At 40.2% G+C, this 11,926-nt stretch overlaps 1 protein-coding gene across 1 annotated transcript; it reads right to left on the bottom strand.

Annotated features, from left to right (window-relative positions):
• Nucleotides 1-403: 403 nt before the first annotated feature.
• LOC127307286 (uncharacterized) lies at nucleotides 404-9,065 on the bottom strand. Its single transcript, XM_051338015.2, has 13 exons — nucleotides 8,793-9,065; nucleotides 8,662-8,690; nucleotides 7,720-7,822; nucleotides 6,900-7,071; nucleotides 5,456-5,644; nucleotides 5,058-5,218; nucleotides 4,219-4,495; nucleotides 3,060-3,274; nucleotides 2,841-2,939; nucleotides 2,241-2,743; nucleotides 1,402-2,159; nucleotides 1,114-1,312; nucleotides 404-744 (listed from the first exon to the last, which is right to left on the bottom strand). The coding sequence occupies exons 1-13, from the start codon at nucleotides 8,983-8,985 to the stop codon at nucleotides 598-600; spliced, it is 3,045 nt and encodes a 1,014-aa protein (XP_051193975.1). The 5' UTR covers nucleotides 8,986-9,065; the 3' UTR covers nucleotides 404-597.
• Between the last annotated feature and the right edge of the window lie 2,861 nt (nucleotides 9,066-11,926).

The raw sequence follows: 11,926 nt of genomic DNA, 5'->3' as shown, positions 1-11,926 counted from the left end.
AACTACTGAAATACTCCCATCTGTCTGTAAATAAATGTCTGAGGTTTGTCTAAATCTTTGGATGTATCTAAACACTAGATAGTGTCTAGATACATTAGATTTAGATGAATCTTAGATGTCTATTTGATTTAGATGAGATGTCTATTTGATTTAGATGAATCTTAGACGTCTAGCACGGAGGTAGTATTCTAAATATGTGGAAAATGTATGTGTTATGCTTTTGAAATAACTAAATGTATGTGGAGTAGAAGATTTTATCACAGTTTTATTTAATATATTGAATAGATTTCATACCAACGTGGAACAGGTTAGGCTCAACAGTTTTCAAAAAGACAGTCTACGCTCAAAATCGTGGACAACATTCTAGACCAACTGAACTGACCATATAAGGTTAAACAGTCTAGAAGTCCAAGACCAGGCTTTACTGCGCTAGTTTGAGGCATAAACCCTATTTCCCTATAAAAGTTAATAGCTAGCTAGAGAAAAGGCATAAACCCTCTAGGCAGAATTCGCTGCTCTAGTATACACCCTTAACAAAAAAAAGTTGTTGTACGTGTACTAATACAAATGAGCAAAATTCCCTTTACAATTTTACCACTACATCATGTTTGCAAATGGTATTATAATGTTATCAAGCTTAGAAGATAGGGCCCTGGTGCCAGCCTTCGAATGTTCCGCGGATTCCAAAGAGCGTGATGTCTGAAGGACCATCTCGGAGTGTAGTCGCAGGCAGTTCATGGCCATCTAGGAAACAAACATGGGGATTCAATATTTAGTAACAAGTGGAAAGAGTAACTGCATATCAAACATATCAGTAATTGGTTTATCTTCACACGTTACTGAGAGAACAGTACCCGGCGAATATAAAGATGGTTAGCTACTCCTACTTAGCAAGTAAAAAGACGACAATACAAGGTTAATAGCAGACGAACTAGTAGTTAGCTTAGTTTACATTATCAGAGATATTTGTGCAGTCAAAAATCAAATATTGTACAATAATGGTCAATTTACATATAACGCTTGCTATGTGCTTATTATCCTATCATGGCTAATACAGATGGCGTAGAAGAGACAAAGAACTGATTCATTCTGCAAGATGGTAGGAGTACTCACCGATGTGCACTCTGTATCAGGATCAACTTCAGCAATTTGCAAGGCCCATGTGCGTATCCATTCTAAACCAGTAGAAATGTCCCGGTTGCCTTCTATAAGAATGGATGCCACATACGACGGGTGCAAAGCGATCAATATACAAGAAGCTGCAAACAACACAGACCTTCTCACATATGCTTCAGCATGCTGTGAAATCTCCCTGACGAAAAAAGAATCATGTCAAAATACGACAATTCGTTACCACATAAGGTCCCTAACAGCGGAAATATTTATCCTGACATGGAATACCTAGATCCTATCATATCCAGAAGAGCTGGGGCAAGAGCTGATGCTTCCGGATGCATGGCCATGCACTTCATACAGACACCAAGCATGTATATCAATTTACCGAGGACAACAAAGTCCCGATTGAGCAGGTCCACCCCATGTCTTCTTTTGTCATATCCTTGCATAACAGGGAGCATAAACGCAGCAGCATACAAAGGAAATTTGTTTTTTGACCCCTCCACCTGCAAATCTTTTGCTTTCCTGAGACCCCATTTGCGAGATTTTCCTGATTTAACCTGACCTGATCTAGACGGAACTTCTCTTTCATAACGGTGTGACCAACTCAAAAGTGATCCTGGTTCTGAGACCTCTCTCCAAGGGCTTGCGCCAAGAGGTCCTCTGTCACTAGGAACCAACCAGGACGGGGAAGTATCAGAAATTAAGTTCCCATGCCGCTGTTGTTTATTTATAATTTTAGTTTCAGCAAGCTCCTGTGCTGCCTCAGTCATAACATCGATAACTAAAATACGCTGACTTATATCCACACTCGATGAGTATAGCAATTTGGTCAGAACATCTAATGATTCAAATGGGTTGGTTACCAGCAAGGCGACTAATGCCTTCTGTCGCTTTTCTTCAGCAGAATCTTCCTCGCCTTCCACTGCAGCATCAGAACAACGTACATGCACCAGTGCTTGAACAAGGTCACCTGCGTTGTGGCGCAATTCATCAGGTGATGCTCTCACAAGTTTTTCAGCAGAACTAAGAGCTCTTTCAACCTTGTGAAGACAAAAAAAAGAAAGGTCAGGATTGTGCAGTTGTTTTGTATGAAGTATTCGTAGCAGTAAGTGGAAACTTACACCATCCAGATCGTCAGGTTTTCGTAGTGCAGCAGCAAGATCACTTAGATGTGTGAAATTCTTCTGCAAATCTGTGTCATCATCTGATAGATCATATGGCTCCAGCGAGGAATCACTGGAAGCATCAATGTCCATGCTTTCCTCATCACAGTGTTCCTCAAAATTTGTAGCAGCACCAGACATTTCATCAGAATCTAATGATTTGATCTCTACGATTTTTACTCTGTTGTCTGAAATATCATGCCTGATAGCCTTTGCCTTTTTCTCACCAGCATTTCTCCTGTTCTCATCACGTGAACATGGTTTTGATTTGCTTCCAAGTTCTACATCATGTGAAGGAGCTTTGATCCTCTTTGGGGAAAGAACCCCGAACTCCCAGTCAACATTCTCAGAACAGTCGTCATCAAGGTAAAGAGGATTTTTCGGATCAACAATTTTAGAAAATGTCAATGCAACAGCACTGGCCATCTTCCGGACTAAATCAATTGGGCTCTCTAACCTACCTATAATCAAAACAACATTCATTGAATAGATATTATGATTGTGCTAAACTGCTAACCGCATTCTGGTAAGCTGATGCAAGGCAAGAGAAGTACTTACAGGTTACTCCTTGAAGAATACAATTCAATACATCTTTAGTCATCTCTAATTCTCTTTTTGACATGTTCTCCAAACATAACCCTATTGCTGCAGTGATATCTGCATATTGCTTAAGGAGAAGAATGCCAGATGATAACTTGCATTGATAAATGAACAATATACATTTTCGAAAAAAATAAAATAAATGAACAATATAGTTTTAAGTGCCTTAAAGGATACAAGCTTGTTGCTCCACTGAATATGACTGAACAAACTCTTTCTTGGACCAAATACTAACTAAGGTTTGCAATGTAACTATGAAGTTTGATGTCTTTTGAATCTGAGTTTCCATGACTGAATTTGGTGGAAACTCAAAGACAGCATAGTGAAGAATCCATCTCAAGCAGCATAAAGGAAATGTTTTCCGGAGCAAAAATTTGTCAATAAACATTGCCCTGAAGCACAGCAAAATTTATGTTAAGCAAAAGAAAAGGGTATAATTTATAAGAAAGAAGCAATTTAATAAATTGCTTTCAAAGTCATGCAGATTTGGACGATCTAATAATAGTTGAACATACATGGACCATGTGTTTGTCCATCATAGTAAAACAGCAACAGTAAATTTTTTTTTTTAAAGGGCCTGAACAATATTAATTGCCTTATCACCTAACATGCAGACTAAAGAAAATTAGAAAAAAGAAGAGCTTGGAGCCTTAGACATGACAACATATCAAGAAAATATAGCTTTCCAATCGCAGCAAATGTTAGATCCTTGATATGAGCAAATATTACTTTATGCTTAGACATCTATAACTTATGCTTATACATCCATGCTTTTCCTAGATATCTGTCTTCAACATCTATACCTTACATGTCCACCATTCCATGAAGGAACATCGTGGCAGACACCAAACATATCACGGACAAGCTTATTGGATGTTACCTGAACATGCAACGCTGAACCATATGGCAATGATGGCATGCAAAATACATCATCACAAAATAATCTGTAACCATTAACAACTAAACCACATACAACGCATTCAACAAATTTAATGAACACATACCGGGCAGATTAACATGTACCATAATATAAGATGTTATTACAACCAATATACTAACATCCTATATTATGGGACAGAGGGAGTACTAGTCAGCATCCACACAACAATCTTCACAGAGAGAAAAAGGGAACCCCGCAGTGACAAATACTGGTTTGCATAGTTGTCAAATTGGAAATTTGTGAACTAAATCCTGGCCAAGGAAGCCTTTTCAAGTATACTTCCTTTCACATAGTAACATAGCATGCCAAATAGACAGTGGACTAAGGAAGTAGCTAAGCTAGAACAAGCACTTACAGTATTTAGTACAATTAAAGTGGTCATAGGTACTATCTCACCTCATAACAGTCATATGCATGATACTCTGATTAAACAGTGTCCACAAAATCCAGTAAGCTTCTTCATCACTTATATGTTGTGATGCGAGTTGGAGCAACATCTCTTCAGTCAATCTTTCAATAGAATGTTGATCTCTCAATGCTTCAACCACATTGAACCAAAATCGAGACTGAGAAACATTCTTGACCATGTCAGGAACTATCGTCTTACGATCTGATGCTACACATCTCTGTAAATGATTACGGATCATAGGAATCAATTCAGCAACTAAAACGCCTGAAAAGATCAATGTGTCTTATCAGACATGAAGATCCTGATGCCTTTTATGTGCCATAACGATAGTAAAAAAAGGGTACAAATCTTATGAAATATAAATTGTTGTGGACCAGGTACTTGATATGCTAACTATCAAGAGATCCAATCCATTGGCCCAAGTCTGGTCAACTTCGAAGAAATAGGGATTGCAGACAACAGCTAAAAACAGTAATCAAGTGTAAACTGAAATTTACTTTTAAATCAAATCAACCAACCGATTGTAGTGGTAGTAATCATATCCATGTCAAAAGCATTACAAAGAGTGGAAAAGAAGCTGCTGCCTCATCCAAGCCATAGTAGTAGATCACATAAATGCAGAATCAAGATGCCAACATGAAGCATAAGGAGTTGAATGTACTACAATTATTGTATCCTACCAAACGACATGGCAGAATCATTACTGTCACAACCAGAATTAGGCACACTGTTTGTCGAAATGATTTGAGAATTTGTAAATGTAAATTTCAAGAATAAGCAAGTCAACAGCACACATGAATTTGCATTCTGACAGATGAGATCTCACCAGTAGACCCACGACGGCTAATACGCGATAGCACTTGACCCACAAAGAGGAACACGGGACTTAACACACCCTGTTCATTGCCATCTTTGCCAGCAGATGACTCGATAGCTGCTTCTTCGGCTCGAACAAGAAGTTGGCTGACAACACTCTTGAAGAATGATCTTGCTTGTGTTAAGGACTTCAAATTTCAAGTGAATATTGTGCCAAATAATGGAGAAAATTAATTAATTAAGTCCTTCCCCCCACCCCCTAACCAAACCCGCATTTAGACCATTTCATACTTGCGACCCACTCACATTGAAACATGCTAGAAGGATGGAATGAGATAATTAAGCAGGGAAGAACCCTGAGTGATTTAATTTAGACTTGAAGATATACAGTAGATACAACAAGGATACGATGATGTAAGAGCAGATGCGGCTCCCATTGTTGCTTTATCTGGAATAGATGCAAGTAATTGTGCAACCCTTGAGATGAAAGTCGATTTTTCTGGGTTGAGAATGCCATCATCTTGCTTATTGGAAAAGGTAAACTCTTCAACAATCTGGCACACCCCCTTATTCTCAATCAAGCATAGAACTAATATCCTACAATGAAGGGAAAATCATAAAAATATCAATAACAAAGCAAAAAACAACTAGCAGGAATGCATCAAGTATTGTCTTATGGGGTAGACGAGTGGTCAAAGAGATATAGAGTGGCCTGCTTTTCTACTTTTACAATATTTTCTTGCTTAAGATTATAGTTGGAGAAATACCATAGGAACAAACTTCAAGGAGTTAATACATCAGAAACTAATCTTGGTTAACTTTAGGAGTTAAAATAATAATTCCAGATTGTTGAATTGTGCAATCAATTGCTCTTCATGACACTATGTTGTCTCCATTCAATTGTTCCGCACTTCCATCTGTCCTTCCTACATATGCCCCTTAGCTCCGCTAAATCGTTCAGCAGCTTTCAAGAGCCAACTTGAAACGACCAGTTAAATATATTAAGATATCATATAAGCGATTACCTCCCTTTTTATTTTTAACTGGACAACTTTGGACATCAATAGTCTCCACACATCTTTGGCCAATGTTTTTTTCTAATTATTGCTAGCAAAATTATCCAATATAGCATGCTTTTGATGAAAATATCTAACATAGTAATTTTCATCTCACAAATCCAAATACTTTATGTCTAGCTGTAGTTGTGCACATTCTTAAATGACAAGTAGAAGAGAACAGGTTGAGTATCAAGTGTGATCTACATCTGTATACTTTTTTTGTTTGGTTATATTGTGTTATCTCCTCTTCCTCAGCAACCTTCCCTGATAATAGATTATCAGAAAATGTCCCCATGTTGCTTCTGCTATAGCTACATAAAATACAATACTCGGAAGTGCAAGATAGGATCTGCACAAAACTCTACATGCTGAATTGTTTGGCACCACATGGCTGAAGCATAGTGATTCAGTAAAAATACAAACCAACCATAAGGAGAAAAAAGAAGGCATGATACCCCCTCCGTTCCTCAGAAATAAGGCCTATAAATTTCTTCAGAAGTCAAAGGACGTAAACTTTGACCTTTTTCTAAAAACTTGGTCAAACTTTACACTGTTTTGACTTTTGAAAAAATTTATAGGCCTTACTTTCAGGAACGGCGGGAGTACTAGTTAAGACTTACATAGTTAAAGTGTTGAACTGTCATGCAAGATTTGTGTGTGCTAAGATAGAATTGTTGGGGTTATCTGATGTCTAATAAAAAAACCTTGATAATTGTCCAGACCAAAACAGTTTAACTGACACAAGATTCAGGTGTGATGACATATCATAGGTAGAGGGTTGCTTAAGAATAGACCTTTCAATGTTCACACAGAAAATGTTATGATCCTCCTTAGAGCCTTCATTTTGAGATAAAGCCGGAACAAGAGCCTGAATCACTTCAGTAGGAGGACCTCTGACAAAAAATGAATCGTAGATTTCTTTTCTCGTAGAGCTGCGAATCTTCCGTAGCCACTTCAAAGCAATATCTGGACAAACAAAGTGCAAAAGTAGGATTATAAACAGAAACCATATGCATGGGACTAACAAACTGCAAGAAGCTTAGTGAATGAGGTACCGCTGAACACTATAATAATCTATGAGAACATAATAAGCATATAAAAAAGAAAGGGTCGATATGAAAAACTAGTTGGCAAAGAACGTTAGATTACCCAAGTCCTCCTATTTTAGAGACATGAGCAAACATGCATTCTTTCATTATAAACAGATGTGACACGACGAGTATAATCCAGTAAATACTAAACACTTCTGCTGCAAATCTCTCTTCACTCTTGCCTGACACCCACGGTATAGTGAATATATATAGATGATTTTAGGATGGACCTGAGCATGAAATAATTTAATAGTATTTTATGACCATAATTTTTTAACAGACTCTATGAGTTCTAGGTTCAGGTTTTGATTAATGGCACAATCACTAGTCAAGCAATGCATATACACATGACACTGATGAGTCGAACAGATAAAAAATGATTGTATGACACAGTTCACAGATGACATTAATGGTGTATGTTTACGAGACTGAGTACTTATGTGCAAATGAGGACATTATGCGTGTCAAATACCTCAGTAATAAAGTATATGCATACAGTGAGAGGTTTGAGGAGTGAGCTTACTGCCAAGTAATATCTTAGACATAGTAGGAAATGCTGGACCATGATAAAAAGCGCGCCTCCAAGACTCCCTTTCATCATGGGTGAGGCTGACAACACTGGTAATCTGAAAACAGAGAAAATAGATGCATCACCCCAGTTCTATCATGGCCTATAAGGCTAGAACTCCGATTTTCTCTCCCTCAAATATGCAACCTAGTTCTCTGTAATGCGTGCATTACCGAGGACTCAGGTCCATAAAGGATTAAATGCGTACGATAACATCTCACCCGAAGCAATCTTTTTTGGACCATGCATAAGAGTTTCGTGTGGATTATATTTAAAGAAAAATATATATAATGAAAACAGAAAAAAAAATAACTACATTGAGAGACAGTCAGACTTTTATGAATTAGTAATATAAACATATAACCTAAAACTAGGAGTTCGGCGCTTCCCAGATCTTGCAATTTGCTTGCCCTCTGTGTGACCATTCATGTTCTAAGGTTTGTTTATGCCTATCTATTGAAAGAAATTATGAATGCTCCAATATTGCAAGGTATTAATTCCTTCCAGAGTCATTTTTCTGAAGTCAAACCTAGATTGTACATTTGACTTCCTTAATTCTTACACATAGCCTAGAACAGTCCATGTAATAGCTCTCAGCAATTTAAGCTTGGTGCAAAGGTATTGTTAGCTTGCTAAATTCGGCCTCATGCTATCTCTTATTTCTCCGGGCGAACTGTATTTTCCGTTCTATCCTGATTCGTAATAGATAGCCTCACGGTTAAAAGTATAAAACTAACATTCCTCGTTCCTACAGTTACAATCCTACCCGATTGCAAGTGAAAACACAGAGTGGGCCTCCCAATTCTCAATAGACCCTCATACCGTGCTTCCCAGCAACAGAATCAACCGAAACCCTCAAAAATTGTAATCGCATGAAACTGGGGCTTGGAGTCTCACCTGGCTTCTGAAGGGCTCGTCCACGGTACCTGCAGGGGAGCGCACGCGGAAGAGAGCGCGTCAGAGACCAGTGGAGGGCGCAACTGAGAGATGGGGATGGGGCTGACGGGGGTTAGGATTCGGAGCCTCACCAGCGACGGTGGCGGAGTCCACGGGGAAGAGGAGGACGGCGACGGCGTGGATCGCGCGGACCACCTCGCCGGCGGTGGACGCTGCGGCGACTGCGTCAGCCGCCTCCGCCACTTTGTCCATGGCTACGGCTTCCAGGCGCGCGCCTCCGCCTCCGCCCTCCGGAGAGGCCGCGGCCGCGGCGTTGGCTGCCATGAGAAGCAAAGGGGAGAGAAGTGGGAGCAGGCGAGGACGAGAGCGTTCGAGGGGTTGCGGGGGTTTTTGGTCCTTTTGGAGCTACAGAGATACGGAGTAGATACAGAGTAGGAGCACATTTTTGCAGGTTTTGGCTGGAGATAGCTCCTGGTTTCAGCATATCGGTACCAGAGTTTAAAGTGTGTGTGTTTTACAAACAGACTAGATGGACCTAGCGCGCGTTGCTGCGCCGTTTGTGGTTCGCGGTGGGGGGGGGAGGGGGGGGGTGGAACTGCTGCAGATTACAATGCAATATATGGTACTATATGTCAGCCTTTCTCCTTAAGTATCAGTACCAAAATGTAATGAATCGCATGGAATGCGCTTTAACTCGGGCTGGAACTGCTGCAGATTACAAAGCAATATATGGCACTATATGTCAGCCATATATGTCAGCCTTTCTCCTTAAGTATTAGTACCAAAATGTAATGAATCGCATGGAATGCGCTTTAACCCACTCACCATAGAACACCATTTAACCCAAAACAAAAACTGTTGTGTGGGATTCCAAAACATGTGCAACATATTGATTGGGGGGCTGGAACCGCTGCAGATTACAATGCAATATATGGTACTACTCCCTCCGTTCTTTTTTAATTGACTCGGATTTAGTATAACGTTGTACTAAATTTGAGTCAATTAAAAAGGACCGGAGGGAGTATATGTCAGCCTTTCTCCTTAAGTATCAGTACCAAAATCTAATGAATCGCATGGAATGCACTTTAACCCACTCACCATAGAACACCATTTAACCCAAAACAAAAACTGTTGTGTGGGATTCCAAAACATGTGCAACGTATTTTTTTTTGAACATGGAGAGGCCCGTAGGCCTGGATACCATTAATAAAAGCTGCGGGTACAACTCTCAAAAGGGACCAGCAGGAAAAGAGCAAATACAACAAGGCCCCTAGCTTTTATAAAGAGAACCCTACAAAGATCTAGAAAAAAGCAATCGGGTCCTCCGCCGCAGCAGACGAACACAGAACTCAAATCATGGCCGTCTTCATCGGCGCCGGGGACGGAACCACTTGGCGTCGAGTCGACGTGGAGCGTCACGACGAGTTCCAGACAAGGCCTCCTCTTGGAGGTTGAAGAAGCGCCGGGGATCACCACCGCAAGAAGATGCGCAGCCACCTGATGGCCATCTGAGTCGGCCAGGAAGCAAAGCCCGCCGAGATTGTACACCAAGATGCGGTATCACAGCTCCAAGACCGCCTGACTCTGAAGATCAGAACGCCTCTCCACCACTTCTCCCCAACGCCGCCGCTGCGAGATGAAGAAGTCCGCAGAGTCGCTCTCCCCTTCCAAGCCAAGAAGCCAACACAAGCCTTATTAATGGAGTCTCCGGCGTTCCTACACCTCGCCGCTTTCGGCTCCGGCCATGAGAGCACTGCGACGAGAGTAAGAACAGCCAGCCAGCACCAGATCCGGCCCAGGAAATCCAGCACCATCCCCCCGGCATAAAGCCGACACACGGCATACCGCCGACACACATCAGAAAAACTACTATTATTTGAACTAGTACTATATACAGACCTAGCTCCGGCGCCGCTCCTTAGCCACTTCCGGCCGGCATCGCCGCCGAGAAGGGCATCGGGAAGGCCCGGTGTGCTAAAGGCGACTCTCAAGGGAACTAGGGGACTAGAGGAGACAGGAGCTTTCGAGAGAGTCCCAACCTCAGATGTACTGCTTCCACCACCGCTCGGATTAGGCTCCTTGCTTCCAAATGTAAAACATGTCAGTCTATGTGCAACGTATTGATTGTGTGAAATGCAGTCACGAAACAAAAAAAAAATTGTAATTAAGCATGAAACATTCAATTGACTACAAACTGTACCAAGTAAACCGTACCTAAATAAGTGGTCCACAAAAGCAATATTTATTGGCAAATATAATACAATAGAGTAATTATTTTTAAGTGCTACAAAAAGCGGAAGTACAAAATACATCAGCCCGCTATTAGAAAGGAAAATAACTCTATTACCCTAGCGGCAGTAGGAAATCCTCATGACTGGGCGAGAATCGCGAGATAAATACTATCTACGTATCCCTTCATCAATGCGTTGTAAAAGGTTAGTGATAATCCAACAAAAGAAAATGCAGAGCTGGCCTACATTAGTACACTAAACAAAATGTAACTGTTTTGAAACAGGTAGAGAAGTAGGGAAGTGAAAAATTATAACTGGATTACTGAAACCAGAAAGACAGATCACAAAAGGCTAAAATCATCTAGCCTAAATTTGAACCTATTAATTTAATAGGAAATAAAATTGTTCCAGCTGTGCTACCAGAAAAACCAGCTTATGACATTAAGTTAAACGACAATAAAATTAGAGTGTAATATCTTGCTAAAAAGGTGTTCACCACATTTAAACAGAACTCCGAAAGCAAGTAACAATCTAGTGAACCTGGATCAAGCACTCTGAAACACGGGCACCACATATTAGTTATATTCATAGGCCTGATCAAAATCTACATGAATAAATCAACACTAAGATTCACCAGAAATAGATGCACCTGGATAATACAGTAGTCAGCAGATCTTTGCTTGCACTTAAAGAAATGCTTTTTCATTTGTGCATTATTCAATTAACAAAACAAAAATAGCTTCAACTTATACCAGCCACCGAGTAAGAAATTCTTTGACCAATGATCTACAAAGCATTAAATAGCTGCAATGGGTGGGTCATTATATATAGCCAAGGATAGGGAGCAATGATTAGAGCAGAGTACGGCAAAGAATTTTTCATTCTTTTCATAAATTGAAAAAATACTGCCTGTATGTTGAGTTCTCAATGATCCATGTGTCCGGTTAAGAAAACCTTTTGTGTAGTGGCCTCATAAATTGGTTAATCTTCCACTTTCCCTTCCATGTGGAGCTGAAAGTTACATCTTCTAGCAG

The sequence above is a fragment of the Lolium perenne genome, chromosome 6, assembly GCF_019359855.2.
Source record: "Lolium perenne isolate Kyuss_39 chromosome 6, Kyuss_2.0, whole genome shotgun sequence".
In the NCBI taxonomy this organism is placed as follows: domain Eukaryota; kingdom Viridiplantae; phylum Streptophyta; class Magnoliopsida; order Poales; family Poaceae; genus Lolium; species Lolium perenne.
Note: the sequence above shows the minus strand (reverse complement) of the source record. Positions and strands in the feature narration are given on the sequence as shown.